The sequence below is a fragment of the Oncorhynchus keta genome, chromosome 21, assembly GCF_023373465.1.
Source record: "Oncorhynchus keta strain PuntledgeMale-10-30-2019 chromosome 21, Oket_V2, whole genome shotgun sequence".
In the NCBI taxonomy this organism is placed as follows: Eukaryota; Metazoa; Chordata; class Actinopteri; order Salmoniformes; family Salmonidae; genus Oncorhynchus; species Oncorhynchus keta.
Genome location: NC_068441.1, coordinates 36,670,534 through 36,687,471, shown reverse-complemented (window position 1 = coordinate 36,687,471; position 16,938 = coordinate 36,670,534). Strand labels below are relative to the sequence as shown.

Below are 16,938 nucleotides of genomic sequence, written 5' to 3'. Positions count from 1 at the left end.
TTTTGATTTCACTATGTATTTATTTGACATTAAATTAATTATTAAATAAGCCAAAAAATTGTAAACATTCAATTGCCAAAACATTGGAAATATTATATTGTATCCGTCAGGTCCACATTGGGTAGATATGAATTGAAAAAAACGAAATGACTATGAAATAATAAAATATTTAAGTTGTGTATATTATTTGATGACTAATATTTTTAATTCCTTAAAGTCATTATCTCATCTCTGCTCAGGCAGTAGCAGCCAGCCAGACAACGTCATCTCTGCTCAGGCAGCCAGCCAGACAACGTCATCTCTGCTCAGGCAGTAGCAGCCAGCCAGCCAGCCAGACAACGTCATCTCTGCTCAGGCAGTAGCAGCCAGCCAGCCAGCCAGACAACGTCATCTCTGCTCAGGCAGTAGCAGCCAGCCAGCCAGCGTCATCTCTGCTCAGGCAGTAGCAGCCAGCCAGCCAGCCAGCCAGACAACGTCATCTCTGCTCAGGCAGTAGCAGCCAGCCAGCCAGCCAGACAACGTCATCTCTGCTCAGGCAGTAGCAGCCAGCCAGCCAGCCAGGCAGTAGCAGCCACAAGCCAGACGTCATCTCTGCTCAGGCAGTAGCAGCCAGCCAGCCAGCCAGCCAGACAACGTCATCTCTGCTCAGGCAGTAGCAGCCAGCCAGCCAGCCAGCCAGACAACGTCATCTCTGCTCAGGCAGTAGCAGCCAGCCAGCCAGCCAGCCAGACAACGTCATCTCTGCTCAGGCAGTAGCAGCCAGCCAGCCAGCCAGCCAGACAACGTCATCTCTGCTCAGGCAGTAGCAGCCAGCCAGCCAGCCAGCCAGACAACGTCATCTCTGCTCAGGCAGTAGCAGCCAGCCAGCCAGCCAGCCAGACAACGTCATCTCTGCTCAGGCAGTAGCAGCCAGCCAGCCAGCCAGCCAGAGCAACGTCATCTCTGCTCAGGCAGTAGCAGCCAGCCAGCCAGCCAGCCAGACAACGTCATCTCTGCTCAGGCAGTAGCAGCCAGCCAGCCAGCCAGACCAGCCAACGTCATCTCTGCTCAGGCAGTAGCAGCCAGCCAGCCAACGTCATCTCTGCTCAGGCAGTAGCAGCCAGCCAGCCAACGTCATCTCTGCTCAGGCAGTAGCAGCCAGCCAGCCAACGTCATCTCTGCTCAGGCAGTAGCAGCCAGCCAGCCAACGTCATCTCTGCTCAGGCAGTAGCAGCCAGCCAGCCAGCCAGCCAGACGTCATCTCTGCTCAGGCAGTAGCAGCCAGCCAGCCAGCCAGCCAGCCAGCGTCATCTCTGCTCAGGCAGTAGCAGCCAGCCAGCCAACGTCATCTCTGCTCAGGCAGTAGCAGCCAGCCAGCCAGCCATCTCTGCTCAGGCAGTAGCGTCATCTCTGCTCAGGCAGTAGCAGCCAGCCAGCCAGCGTCATCTCTGCTCAGCCAGCTCAGCCAGCAGTATCTCTGCCAGCCAGCCAGCCAACGTCATCTCTGCTCAGGCAGTAGCAGCCAGCCAGCCAACGTCATCTCTGCTCAGGCAGTAGCAGCCAGCCAGCCAACGTCATCTCTGCTCAGGCAGTAGCAGCCAGCCAGCCATCTCTGCTCAGGCAGCAGCGTCATCTCTGCTCAGGCAGTAGCAGCCAGTAGTCATCAGGCAGTAGCAGCATCTCTGCTCAGGCCAGCCAGCCAGACAACGTCATCTCTGCTCAGGCAGTAGCAGCCAGCCAGCCAGATCAAGGCAGTAGCAGCGCCAGCCAGCCAGACAACGTCATCTGCTCAGGCAGTAGCAGCCAGCCAGCCAGCCAGACAACGTCATCTCTGCTCAGGCAGTAGCAGCCAGCCAGCCAGCCAGACAACGTCATCTCTGCTCAGGCAGTAGCAGCCAGCCAGCCAGCCAGACAACGTCATCTCTGCTCAGGCAGTAGCAGCCAGCCAGCCAGCCAGACAACGTCATCTCTGCTCAGGCAGTAGCAGCCAGCCAGACAACGTCATCTCTGCTCAGGCAGTAGCAGCCAGCCAGACAACGTCATCTCTGCTCAGGCAGTAGCAGCCAGCCAGACAACGTCATCTCTGCTCAGGCAGTAGCAGCCAGCCAGACAATGTTATCTCTGCTCAGGCAGTAGCAGCCAGCCAGACAATGTTATCTCTGCTCATCCAGCCAGACAATGTTATCTCTGCTCAGGCAGTAGCAGCCAGCCAGACAACAATGTTATCATGCTCAGGCAGTAGCAGCCAGCCAGACAATCAGGCAGTAGCAGCCAGCCAGACAATGTTATCTCTGCTCAGGCAGTAGCAGCCAGCCAATGACAATGTTGTTATCTCTGCTCAGGCAGTAGCAGCCAGCCAGACAATGTTATCAGGCACAATGTTATCTCTGCTCAGGCAGTAGCAGCCAGCCAGACAATGTTATCTCTGCTCAGGCAGTAGCAGCCAGCCAGACAATGTTATCTCTGCTCAGGCAGTAGCAGCCAGCCAGACAATGTTATCTCTGCTCAGGCAGTAGCAGCCAGCCAGACAATGTTATCTCTGCTCAGGCAGTAGCAGCCAGCCAGACAATGTTATCTCTGCTCAGGCAGTAGCAGCCAGCCAGACAATGTTATCTCTGCTCAGGCAGTAGCAGCCAGCCAGACAATGTTATCTCTGCTCAGGCAGTAGCAGCCAGCCAGACAATGTTATCTCTGCTCAGGCAGTAGCAGCCAGCCAGACAATGTTATCTCTGCTCAGGCAGTAGCAGCCAGCCAGCCAGACAACGTTATCTCTGTGTGTTCTCCATACTGTACTGTCATTAGTCATCATATTTAACTAGCTTAGCCTGCCTAAGTATGCTGCAGAGCTGACTAGTTCTCCAAAGTAGATAAGAAATACTTTCACGAACTGTCTCTATCCCTCTATCACCGTTGTGGTGTACATTCCTCTCTCATGCAGTCTATGTGGTCTGTGTGTACAGAGCCTTCAGAAAGTGTTTACACCTGTTTACTTTCTCCACTTTGTTAGATGGAATTTAAAATGGATTAAATATATTTTTTTATTTGTTACTGGCCTTCACACACACACTCCATAATGTTAGTGGAATTCTTTTGGTTGATTTTTAAAAAACAAATTAATAAAAAATGAAAAGCTGAAATGTCTTGAGTCAATAAGTATTCAACCCCTTTGTTACCGCAAGCCTATATACGTTCAGGCGTAAACATTTTCTTAACAAGTCACATAAATTGCATGGACTCACTGTTTGCAAAAATAGTGTTTATCATGATTTTTGAATGACCCCAAACACAGATTCAACCACCAGGGAGATTTCCCAATGCCTCGCAAAGAAGGATAGCTACAGTATTGGTAGATGGGTAAAAAAAAAAAGAGACATTTAACATGCCTTTGAGCATGGTGAAGTTATTAATTACATTTTGGATGGTGTATCAATACACCCAGCCAGTACAAAGATATAGGTGTCTTTCCTAACTCAGTTGCTGGAGAGGAAGAAAACCCCTCAGGAATTTCACCATAAGGCCAATGGTGAATTTAAAACAGTTATAGTGCAATGGCTGTGATTGGAAAAAACTGAGTACTGATCAAAAACATTGTAGTTACTCCACAATACTAACCTAGTTGAGCGTGAGAAGGAAGCCTGAACAGAATACAAAATATGTCAATATGCGTCCTGTTTGCAGGTAGCCTAGTGGTTAGAGTGTTGGGCCAGTAACCGAAAGGTTGCTGGATTGAATCCCCGAGCTGACAAGGGAAAAATCTGGTGTTCTGCCCCTGAACAAGGCAGTGAACCCACTGTTCCCCGGTAGGCTATTATTGTAAATAAGAATGTGTTCTTAACCGAATTAACCAAATAAATAAATGTTAAATTAAAAAATAAAAATGCAATAAGTAATACTGCAAAAAGTGTGGCAAAGCAATACACTTGTTGTCCTAAACACAAACTGTTATGTTTGGGGCTAATCCAATACAACACAATACTGAGTAACACTCTCCATATTTTCAAGCATAGTGGTGGCTCAGGATTAAGGGCGTCCCGGGTACAATAAAAATATGTCTGGGATCGTTCAAAACAGACAGTTGTGGGACGATGGACCAGAAAAATATAAAATGCACAAAACAGTGGTTCATTACTAAAATGTTTAAACACAACTGGGGCGGCAGGTAGCCAAGTGGTTAGAGCATTGGACTTGTAACCGAAAGGTTGCAAGATCTAATCCCCGAGCTGACAAGGTAAAAATCGGTTGTTCTGCCCCTGAACAAGGCAGTTAACCCACTGTTCCTAGGCTGTCCCGTCATTGAAAATAAAAAAAAATTCTTAACGGACTTGCCTCAAGGTAAAAAGTAAAATAAAATTAATAAAAACAAAGACTAGGCTGATGAAACAGATCACAACATTTAGCTTAAGAGTTGATAAACTATGAATAATTAACATTACAAGCACAGCAATGGGTTTACTCGTCTCGGCCATAAGTGTGAATGTTCAAAAATGCTAGTACGGGAGAGGTTTTTATATTGCGACATATACAGCATAATAGTAGAAACTTAGAATATCTGAAGATGCAACAATAGGATTGTGCCTTACTGACTTTGGACAGTAGAAGAAATGCTGGTAAATCTTTTAACCCCTTTTCTCCCCAATTTTATGATATCCAAATTGGTAGTTACAGTCTTGTCCTATTGCTGCAACTCCCATACGGACTCGGGAGATGTAGAATATTAGAATATCATTCCAATGTTGGGCAAATAGACCTATTAAAATGCACATTTGACTCTCTCCCAGCCTGTCTGCGGCCCAGCGGCCCGGAACTGAGGTTTCGTGTGCCAGGAGTTGCTGCGGCATTTGCATTGTCTATAGGCTAGCTACTATAGTATTCTACAGAATATGGTTATATCTCCCTGAGCTGAACCAAATGCACACTGTAAAATGTGCAAAGTATTTCTGCCTTGTGTGCAACACTGCCTGGCTGGGGTCTGAGTGTGCGCGCGTGAAGAGCGGCGTTACATATTCATTTTTAGAAGCGTTGCGCACAGGCATAAAAGTCTGTTTAACTTGAAACTGAAGTCTATTGAAGACTTTGTCTTTGTGTTCCTTGGTTATTTACACTGTTTTGTTCAAAAGCTAGGTTGTTTTTCAATATTTGAGTTTGAACTATGTAATGTAATGAAAAATGAATAATGTAATAATGAATTTAATAATGTAATGATGTGTCTGTTTTCATGAACAAATTAAGTTTATGTAATATAGACGTCTCAGAAATACACAAATTACTTTAAAAGCACTGTAAATGACCTTGACCCATGGTCGCATATCAAAAAATAAAATAAGTATTTCCATTTTGGGACGGTTCAAGTTCAGTTTGGATTAGTTGAAATTGCACTTCGGAATGGTGATGAAAAAAGTTAGTCGCAAGCCCTGGTTATGGGTATGCTTGTAATCGTTAAGGACTGGGGAGTTTTTCAGGATAAAAAATAAATGGAGCTAAGCACATGCAAAATCCTAGAGGAAAACCTGATTCAGCCTGCTTTCCAGAGACAGAAGAAATGCACACCAGGTTAGGCGAGGTGCTGGCTAGCAGAGTAGAACACTTGAAAAAGAAGAGTCTGGATGTGGTCCTTCTGTAGCACAGTTGGTAGAGCATGGCGCTTGTAACGCCAGGGTAGTGGGTTCGATTCCCGGGACCACCCATACGTAGAATGTATGCACACATGTCTGTAAGTTGCTTTGGATAAAAGCGTCTGCTAAATGGCATATATAAGAGTCGCACACTACACTAGGAGCTCAAATGCAATAATTTAATAACGTTTCGACAGCCAAGCTGCTTTCATCAGGGAATAATGACAAACACTGCGCGTCACCAGTTTATATAGAGTTTGAAAGGACACACATGGGTGTATAATCATGGCCGGCTGTGGCTTGATTTCATTGGTCAATTTTCAGATATGAATAGAACATATAATAAAGCATGAATGGATTACATACGATCAGAGTTGCCACATTGACCAACAAACATTTACAATGGATAGCAAAAACACAATCACAAGAATGGCTTCAGATCAAACTTTCCGTTGAAACTGAAGGAAGCAAGGATTTTTAAATTAAAGATTCAGATGGACTCTTGTTTTAACAATGAATAGTCAAGGTCACCCCCTCTCCTAAGGAGGGTGCCGTGTTCGATGCCAATATAGCGAAGGGACAAAATAGAGTAGTTTGTTTCCAAAATGTGTGCCGCAACTGGATACGTCGAGTTTTTGCACCTTATGGTGCTACGATGCTCAGAGATTCTTACTTTTAGTTCGCACTTTGTTTTGCCCACATCATTTAAGATAAATAACTACCTTAATTGAGCACGTGACAACACCTTTGCTTGATCGGTTTCCCTGTTTGGGGGTGTTTTAATGATCTACATTTGTAAGTTCCATTGCATTGAGTGCAGCCATTACATCCGGAAGGGGCACAAGGAGATGTAATCCGGAAGGGGCACAAGGAGATGTCATGCGGGGGTATTATGGGGTGGTAAATCACAGAGTCTACCACTTGATCTCAGATTTCTGCTCCAGGAGAATACATTACCAATACTGTCATCGGATCTTAGAATCTGCCAATGTCTGTGAGATTCTCTTAATTTGTCCAGAGTACTTTGAATAGCGCATAGTAAGAACGGAAGAACGCTTTTTGCGAGACGATTTTTATTGTATTTTTTATTTCACCTTTATTTAACCAGGTAGGCTAATTGAGAACAAGTTCTCATTTACAACTGTGACCTGGCCAAGATAAAGCATAGCAGTGTGAACAGACAACAGCACAGAGTTACACATGGAGTAAACAATAAACAAGTCAATAACACAGTAGAACATTTTTTTTAAAGTATATACATTGTGTGCAAAAGGCATGAGGAGGTAGGTGAATAATTACAATTTTGCAGATTAACAATGGAGTGATAAAAGATCAGATGGTCATGTGCAGGTAGAGATACTGGTATGCAAAAGAGCAGAAAAGTAAATAAATAAAAACAGTATGGGGATGAGGTAGGTAAATTGGGTGGGCCATTTACCAATGGACTATGTACAGCTGCAGCGATCAGTTAGGTGCTCAGATAGCAGATGTTTAAAGTTGGTGAGGGAGATAAGTCTCCAACTTCAGCGATTTTTGCAATTAGTTCCAGTCACAGGCAGCAGAGAACTAGAACGAAAGGCGGCCAAATTAGGTGTTGGCTTTAGGGATGACCAGTGAGATACACCTGCTGGAGCGCGTGCTACGGATGGGTGTTGCCATCGTGACCAGTGAACTGAGATAAGGCGGAGCTTTACCTAGCATGGACTTGTAGATGACCTGGAGCCAGTGGGTCTGGCGACGAATATGTAGCGAGGGCCAGCCGACTAGAGCATACAAGTCGCAGTGGTGGATGGTATAAGGTGCTTTAGTAACAAAATGGATGGCACTGTGATAAACTGCATCCAGTTTTCTGAGTAGAGTATTGGAATCTATTTTGTAGATGACATCGCCGAAGTTAAGGATCGGTAGGATAGTCAGTTTTACTAGGGTAAGTTTGGCGGCGTCAGTGAAGGAGGCTTTGTTGCGGAATAAAAAGCAGACTCTAGATTTGATTTTAGATTGGAGATGTTTGATCTGAGTCTGGAAGGAGAGTTTACAGTCTAACCAGACACCTAGGTACTTATAGATGTCCACATATTCTAGGTCGGAACCATCCAGGGTGGTGATGCTAGTCGGGCGTGCGGGTGCAGGCAGCGAACGGTTGAAAAGCATGCATTTGGTTTTACTAGCGTTTAAGAGCAGTTGGAGGCCACGGAAGGAGTGTTGTATGGCATTGAAGCGCGTTTGGAGGTTAGATAGCACAGTGTCCAAGGAAGAGCCAGAAGTATACAGAATGGTGTCGTCTGCGTAGAGGTGGATCAGGGAATCGCACGCAGCAAGAGCAACATCATTGCTTTCCTGGCTGACTGCGTGTATTGGTTCCTGACTTCCCTGAACAGTTGCATATCGCAGGGACTATTCAATGCTATTGCATATCGCGGGGACTATTCAATGCTATTGCATATCGCGGGGACTATTCAATGCTATTGCATATCGCGGGGACTATTCAATGCTATTGCAGTCTGATCTCTTTCAAAGACAATGTCTCTTTTTTTCTCTCAACGCCAGTATTGGTCTGACAATTTTTGTACCCACTTTTCTTGAATTTCCTTTGCATCTCAGTCAGGTTTCTGTTGAAATCTGAATTCAGCTTTCAGAAAGACAATAACCTAAGACAAGGCCAAATCTACACAGGAGTTGCTTACCAAGAAGACGGTGAGTGGCCTAATTACAGCTTTGACATAAATCTGCTTCAAAATCTATGGCAAGACCTTAAAATCATTGTCTAGCAATGATCAACAACCAATTTGACAGAGCTTAGAGAATTTTTAAAAATAACAGGCAAATCATGCACAATCCAGGTGTGAAAAGCTCTTAGATTTACCCAAAAGACTCATAGCTGTAATCACCTCCAAATGTGATTATAACATGTATTGACTCAGGGGGTTGAATACTAATTCTAATGAAGATAGTATTCATTTTTACAAATATTATAATTTTTCCTCCACTTTGAAATAGTATTTTCTGTAGATCGTTGACAAAATAAATGACAATCAATTTTAATCCCACTTTGTAACAACAAAATATCTAACCTAATGTAGCAGTCATAAGTGTATCCATCTCTGTCTGAGCCAGAAAAAACAAGCGCAATGGATTATGGTCATTGTATTTCATTGCCACGTTTCTGTGCTGAACTAGGTTAAATATTTGCTTAATGAAAACTACAGCTCCTTTCAGTCCAGCATCCCACATACACTGAACAAAAATATAAAACTCAATATGTAAAGTGATCATGATCATTAAACTGGTGCACCTTGTGCTGGGGACAAAAAGGCCACTAAAATGTGCAGTTGTCACACAACACAATGCCACAGATGTCTGAAATTTTGGGGGAGTGTGCAATTGGCATGTTAACTGCAGGAATGTCCACCAGAGCTGTTAACAGAACATTTTATGTTAATTTCCCTACCATAAACTGCTTCCAGCGTCGCTTTAGAGAACAGTGCATCCAACCAACCACTCAACCACAGATATAGCGTCATGTGGGCGAACGGTTTGCTAATGTCAACGTTGTGAACAGAGTGCCCCATGGTGCCGGTCGGGTTATGGTATGGGCAGGTGTAACTGATGTGAAATGGCTAGCGAGCTAGCGGGGTGCGCGCTAATAGCGTTTCAATCGGTGACATCACTCGCTCTAAGACCTTGAAGTAGTTGTTCCACTTGCTCTGCAAGGGCCTGGGCTTTTGTGTTGTGATGGGTAACGATGCTTCGTGTGAGGCAGTTGTAGATGTGTGCAGAGGGTCCCTGGTATGAGTCCAGGTAGGGGCGAGGAGAAGGACGGAAGCTATACTGTTACACAGGCATAAGATACGGACAATGAACACAATTGTATTTTGTCGATGGCAATAAGAATGCAGAGATACCGTGAAGAGATCCTGAGGCCCATTGTTGTGCCATTCATCTGCAGCCATCACCTTATGTTTCAGCGTGATAATGCACAGCCCCATGTTCCAAGGATCTGTACACAATTCCTGGAAGCTGAAAATGTCCCAATTCTTCCATGGCCTGCATGTCACCCATTGAGCATGTTTGGGATGCTCTAGATCGATGGAAACGGCAGCATGTTCCCATTCCCGCCAAGACTGGAATACGTTCCGGGATTCCTCCGATGGCATTGAGGAGTACACCACATCAGTCACTGGCTTCATCAATAAGTGTATCGTTGACGTCGTCCCCACAGTGACCGTACGTACATACCCCAACCAGAAGCCATGGATTACAGGCTACATACGCAATGAGCTAAAGGCTACAGCTGCCATTTTCAAGGAGCGGGACTCTAACCCGAAAGCTATAAGAAATCCCGCTATGCCCTCTGACGACCATCAAACAGGTAAAGCATCAATACAGGACTAAGATCGAATCGTACTACACCGGCTCTGACGCTCGTTGGATGTGGCAGGGCTTGCAAACCATTACAGACTACAAAAGGAAGCACAGCCGAGAACTGCCCAGTGATACGAGTCTACCAGACAAGCTAAACTACTTCAATGCTCACTTTGAGGCAAATAACACTGAAACATGCATGAGAGCAACAGCTGTTCCGGAAAACTGTTTGATCATGCTCTCCACAGTCAATGTGAGTAAGACCTTTAAACAGGTCAACATTCACAAGGCCGCGGGGCCAGACGGATTACCAGGACGTGTACTGCGAGCATGCGCTGACAAACTGGCAAGTGCTTTCACTGACATTTTCAACCTCTCCCTGACCGAGTCTGTAATACCAACATGTTAGAAGCAGACCACCATAGTGCCTGTGCCCAAGAACACTAAGGTAACCTGCCTAAATGACTACAGACCCGTAGCACTCACATCTGTAGCCAAGAAGTGCTTTGAAAGACTTGTCACATCAACACCATTATCCCAGAAACCCTAGATCCAATCCAATTTGCATACCGCCCCAACAGATCCACAGATGATGCAATCTCTATTATACTCCACACTGTCCTTTCCCACATGGACAAAAGGAACACCTATGTGAGAATGCTGTTCATTGACTACAGCTCAGCGTTCAACACAATAGTGCCCTCAAAGCTCATCAAAAAGCTAAGGACCCTGGGACTAAACACCTCCCTCTGCAACTGGATCCCGGACTTCCTGAAGGGCCACCCCCAGGTGGTGAGGGTAGGTAACAACATCCGCCACGCTGATCCTCAACACAGGGGCCCCTCAGGGGTGCATGCTCAGTCCCCTCCTGTACTCCCTGTTCACTCAGGACTGCACTGCCAGGCAAGACTCCAATACCATCATTAAGTTTGCCGATGACAACAGCGGTAGGCCTGATCACCGACAACAACGAGATGGCCAGGTCTCTGACCTCCTCCCTATAGGCTGTGGGGTGCCAGGACAACAACCTCTCCCTCAACGTGATCAAGACAAATGAGATGATTGTAGACTACAGGAAAAAGAGGACCGAGCACACCCCCATTTCTCATCGACGGGGCTGCAGTGGTTCAGGATTAGACCTTCAAGTTCCTTGGTGTCCACTTCACCAACAAACTAACACGGTCCAAGCACACCAAGACAGTTGTGAAGAGGGCACGACAAAACCTATTCCCCCTCAGGAGACTGAAAAGATTTGGCATGGGTCTTCAGATCCTCAAAAGGTTCTACAGCTGCACCACTGGTTTCATCACTGCCTGGTATGGCAACTGCTCGGCCTCCGACTGCAAGGCACTACAGAAGGTATGAGGTAGTACAAACGGCCCAGTACATCACTGGGGCCAAGCTTCCTGCTATCCAGGACCTCTATACCAGGCGGTGTAAGAGGAAGGCCCAAAAAAGTGTCAAAGACTCCAGCCACCCTGGTCATAGACTGTTCTCTCTGCTACTGCATGGCAAGCAGTGCCGGAGCGCCAAATCTAGGTCCAAGAGGCTTCGAAAGAGCTTCTACCCCCAAGCCATAAGACACCTGAACAGCTAATCAAATGGCTACCCAGACTATTTACATTGCTCCCCTCCTCTGGAACACTGCTGCTACTCTCTGTTATTATCTATGCAGAGTCACTTTAATAACTCTACCTACATGTACATATTACCTCAACTAACCTGACCAGTGCCTCCGCACATTGACTCTGTACCAGTACCCCCCTGTATATAGTCTCGCTATTGTTATTTTACTGCTGCTCTTTAATTACTTGTTACTTTTATTTCTTATTCTTATCCGGATTTTTTAAAACGCCATTGTTGGTTAGGGGCTTGTAAGTAAGAATTTCAATATAAGGTTGAATACCTGTTGTATTCGGCACATAAAATTTGATTTGAACCAACGTTGGTCAATTAGTTTAATAACCAAAACATTTTTATTTGGGTTATTTGCACAGCACTACTATTTGGGTTTAGAATGGTGGTGGAGGTTGTTATGTCATCAGTAGAGAGACATACCTTTAATGAGGCGATACCACTGTTTACACACCAGTGCAGCGGTCTTGTGCTCCTGGTATGGTGAGAGGAAGGACAGGATGTATTCTAGGACTTCCTCCGGCAGCTCCACCATTGTCCCCTCACCCTCATTGCAGCCTTCTACGTTCCCCTCTCCTCTGCTGGTCCCCAATTTCAGATCTCCCCCTTGTGCCATTCCAACAGGCCCTGATACATCTTCCTCTGTATCCATGGCAACAAAGTACCCATCATCACTGTCTGAAGAGCGGGACATTCTTTCTGTGCCTGGACATAGATGGGAGATGACACTAAAAAGGTGGGCCCAAAGACAAACAATTCCATCACGTGACATGTGCTTCATGGTAGTTTGGGGAAATTACAACAGGGTGGGGATAGACATACAGTAGCTAATTTAGCTTGCTAGCTTTGGGACAGGGAGTATGTGTATTGGTTGGAACCAATACACAGACTCCCGATGGTGTGTCCTAAACTAAAGCGAACTAGCAACCTGCTTAATTCATGTAGCTAGCTAGCTGGATAACTAAGGAAAGTGGTTAGCTAATTGGCACAATACCGTTAACTACCTACTAGTAGCATTAACATCCACCGATGAACGCATCCCTTCTGGCCCGCCCTCACTAATTAGAATTTCCATCTATGGTAGCGCATCAAATTAGTTAACACTGTGTCAAATAATTTATATTTAGCTAACAATCCGTGGAAAACTGTAATGAAAAATACCAGTGTATCTGTGGAATATAACGTTAGATATAGCTTGCTAGCTAGTGGGTATAGCTAAAGTAGCTAGCTAACGCGTTAAGTTAGCCAGCTAGGATGCAGTAAGAAACTACTAACGTTAGTGGTTTGTTTGGTTTCTTCTCTATTTCTTTCAGGTTTTCAGGGGCCATATTTCCCTTCCAATCATAACTCCAACAGCTTTGATATTCACCGTAATTCTGCACCTATTCTTTAGTTGGTTTTCAATCTTGTGAATTCTCTTCTCATTCCCTTTATCAGCTTCTGCAGTAAATCGCCATACTCCAAGCATTCGCCATCTTCATCAGTGGCAGCATCATCTGCAGCGCGGGAGCGCGCACGTAAATCGTCATGGTCAAGAACTCGAGAAAGGAAGTGGATTGGTAATAATCGGTATTGCTAGGTCTATTGGACTAAAATACTGTACCATGACAAACAAACACAACATATTGAATCAAATTACTATCAAATCAAGAAATGACCCACATTTTATATTATTGCATTGATACAAATTTGATCATCTACATCACCCTCCCTTTTGTACACTGCTGCTACTCACTGTTTGTTTATACTTCATAGTCACTTCGCCTCCACCTACACGTACAGATAACCTCAACTAGCCTGTACCCCCGCACTCTGACTCGATACCGGTGCCCCAGTATATAGCCTCGTTATTCATATTGTGCTACTTTTTATTATTACTTTTTACTTGAGTCTAATTGGTAAATATGTTCTTCTTCGTGAACTGCACTGTTGGTTAAGGGCTTGTAAGTAAGCATTTCACGGTAAAGTCTACACTGGTTCTATTCGGCGCATGTGACAAATAAAGTTTGATTTGATTTAATACAAATGCATTTATCTTCCGGACTCTGACTTTGCTCATTTAGGTTTTTCTCAATTCATTTGTTTACATTTTGGGAGTTGTGTCTATTATTTTGTATTGTTCGTAGTACTGCACTATTGGAGCTAGAAACATAAGCATTTCGCTGCACCTGCGATATCATATGCAAAATATGTGTACGCGACCCAAAAAATAACATTTTATGTTTACACAGAAGTGAACAGACCATCTCTATTTCTGCACCTGACTGAAGTTTAAACCAAGTTGCCATACCTAAATGAAAGGTCACTTACAGTAACAAAGTTGGGACAAACGAAGTCATATAGAGAGAATGGATCTTTATACACATAGGTCCTCCTCCTATATTCAACTCAGTAAATCTTCAAACATGTTATTTTTGGAATACAGTTTTATGTCAGGAATCAATGCGCGTTCCCAATGTACATGTACAATGTCCATGCAGTAGAGGTCGCTGTTAACTGTATATCAGGATTTTGTGGCCATTTACAGTTGAAGTCGGGAAGTTTACAAACACTTAGGTTGGAGTCATTAAAACTAATTTTTCAACCACTCCACAATTTTCTTGTCAACAAACTATAGTTTTGGCAAGTTGGTTAGGACATCTACTTTATGCATGACACAAGTCATTTTTCCAACAATTGTTAACAGACAGACTATTTAACTTATAATTCACTGTATCACAAATCCAGTGGCTCAGAAGTTTACATACACTAAGTTGACTGTGCCTTTAAACAGCTTCGAAAATTCCAGAAAATGATATCATGGCTGTAGAAGCTTCTGATAGGCTAATTAACATAATTTATGTTTCTAGAGATGAATGTGCTTTGGTGTGAAAAGTGCAAATCAATCCCAGCACAACAGCAAAGGATCTCGTGAAGATGCTGGAGGAAACAGGTACAAAAGTATCTATATCCACAGTAAAACAAGTCCTATATCGACATAACCTGAAAGGCCGCTCAACAAGGAAGAAGCCACTGCTCCAAAACCGCCATAAAAAGAGCCACAGTTTGCAACTGCACATGGGGACAAAGATCATACTTTTTGGAGAAAAGTCCTCTGGTCTGATGAAAAAAATATATAATTGTTTGGCCATAATGACCATCGTTATGTTTGGAGGAAAAGGGGGGATGCTTGCAAGCCGAAGAACACACTCCCAACCGTGAAGCACAGGGGTGGCAGTTTTATGTAGCGGAAGTGCTTTTCTGCAGGAGGGATTGGTGCACTTCACAAAATAGATGGCATCATGAGGCAGGACAATTATGTGGATATATTGAAGCATCAGTCAAGAAGTTAAAGCTTGGTCGCAAATGGGTCTTCCAAATGGACAATGACCCCAAGCATACTTCCAAAGTTGTGGCAAAATGTAGGATCAGTTAGGATCAAAGTAGTGGAGTGGGGTGGTGATTTGTATTTTTATGAAGTAGTGGTATATTGGTGTAGTTGGTGGTGCAGAACCAAGCACGAGATAGTGAGTTCCTATTGGCACATTGTATTATCTATTTGCATATTTCCGTTAGGGAACGCCTACTCCGACCCTTGTCTTTTGGCAGATCCATTGTTTCAGGGTGGGTGAAGACAGACTTCGGTGATGTGGAATCGATGAAGGTAACAAGAAGTGGTCTCAGTGGTGCCATGTTCTTGGTTTTCATTCCAAATTGAGCTACTTTGTAAACAATGTCGCGGGTGAAGATGGTTTTTGGGTAAATTGCACCGCAGCCGCCATGACATTTCTCTTAAATGTTGTGAAGAAGCTGATTAAACAGCACGATCATTACTCAGGTTCACCTTGTGCTGGGGACAATAAACGGCCACTCTAAAATGTGCAGTTTTGTCACACAACACATGAACTGTAATTCAGTAAAATCTTTAAAAGTTGTTGCATTTGTGTTTTTGCTCAGTATAGATTGTCATTATGGAGACACCTATTTCCAACCCATTTTTGTAAAACATATTAATACTCATGAACTGATGCACATCAATAAATAATGTAGACAATGCACTGGAAATGTACTAAATTTGCTTGGAGGTTGTTTGAACCTCGTTCTAATGTTTACTTTGCTTAAAGGAAACGGTATCAAGCTAAGAGTTTTATGCATTCTCAGTTCTTGGGTATTGGGGGCTGCACAAGTGGAAATTTGAAATGGAAATTATAGGACTACTTTGGTTGGTTATTTTAATGGGGAAAAGGCCTCAATGAAACTGACATTACATTTGGAGAATGATACATTTGCCTCTGTTGGCCATCAAGTAGCCTATTCGAAACTAAAACTATCAGCCAACGGAGGAAATAGTCAAGGTGTTCATGAAACACAATCTCAAGATGACGAACGAACGGGTGGAAACAATTGATTTTCAAAGAAGGTCCCCGTCCGATCGTAGCTATGCTAACCCACTACAAAATGAAAATTGCCTCGGAGCAGAGAAGCAGAATATTCGTCTAGTGGTCGATAAATTATATGTAAATAATCAAATGTTCAAGGACTCGAAGATTACAACGTGTCTGTGAGTGATAGCTACCTCCCGTTTAAGTAGTTCCGGATACATATTTGCATCGCATTACACAGAATATGGATTCATTGTTTTTTTACAAAAATGTTTTAGCATTAACTACTGTTTTCTTTTTAGTCATGCATTATGGAACCGTGGACTATGTGGACTTAAAATACGGTTGAATTTATGGCAATGCAGAATGGATATGATGAACTTATCCTTTTACTATTTAGGCAATATGGAAGTTTGCACTATATGGACGTAATATCAGTTTTTGATTCAGGGGAAAGCGAGGATGGGTAAGGCTGACCTTTTTTTAACTTTATGATTTTTTATGTATTTAATTTGAAGATTGTACATTAGAAATCACAAGGTAGTTTTTGTTTTTGTTTAAAATATGATACAGTATGTCCTAATTGTAGAGGTCGTGTATATTATGAGAAAAGCTCTTATATAGTGCGGCCCTTGTTCGCCGATGTGAATCGGAATTATTAGCTTTTAAGATAAAACCCAATAAATATGTATAGATGTATTATAGGGCTAGGATAAAGGTTTACATCATTAAAAACCTGCCTAGGTTCTTTATTGGAATAGGCCTATACGATCCTAAAATAATTGGTATTGCCCTTTTAAATGGAAAACATAAATGTCAATATAAAACATATAAAGGATGATTATTCTTCCGACACACACCGGCAAATGGGTGGATTAGGTATTGACAACAGGGCTGTTGTCTCTAGTGTGTGTGGGCTGGTTAACACTGGGATAAAGTGATTCAAGTTAACGGTAGAACTAATACAATAATTGGCTTATGGAAGCACT

General features: G+C 43.7%; 1 protein-coding gene across 4 annotated transcripts in view; it reads right to left on the bottom strand.

Moving 5' to 3' along the window:
- The window catches only part of LOC118378426 (F-box only protein 42-like), a 34,414-nt gene extending 21,280 nt beyond the window's left edge, over positions 1-13,134 (bottom strand). The window contains exons 1-2 of one of the 4 annotated variants that reach the window (XM_035765403.2): positions 12,864-13,134; positions 12,012-12,293 (exon numbers count right to left, since the gene is read on the bottom strand). In XM_035765403.2, the coding sequence (XP_035621296.1) occupies positions 12,012-12,282 (271 nt within the window). In that variant the 5' untranslated portion in view covers positions 12,283-12,293; positions 12,864-13,134. Of the gene's footprint in view, positions 1-12,011; positions 12,317-12,863 lie in introns of all 4 variants that reach the window. The other 3 variants (XM_035765405.2, XM_035765402.2, XM_035765404.2) reach the window with 3 other exon arrangements.
- Between the last annotated feature and the right edge of the window lie 3,804 nt (positions 13,135-16,938).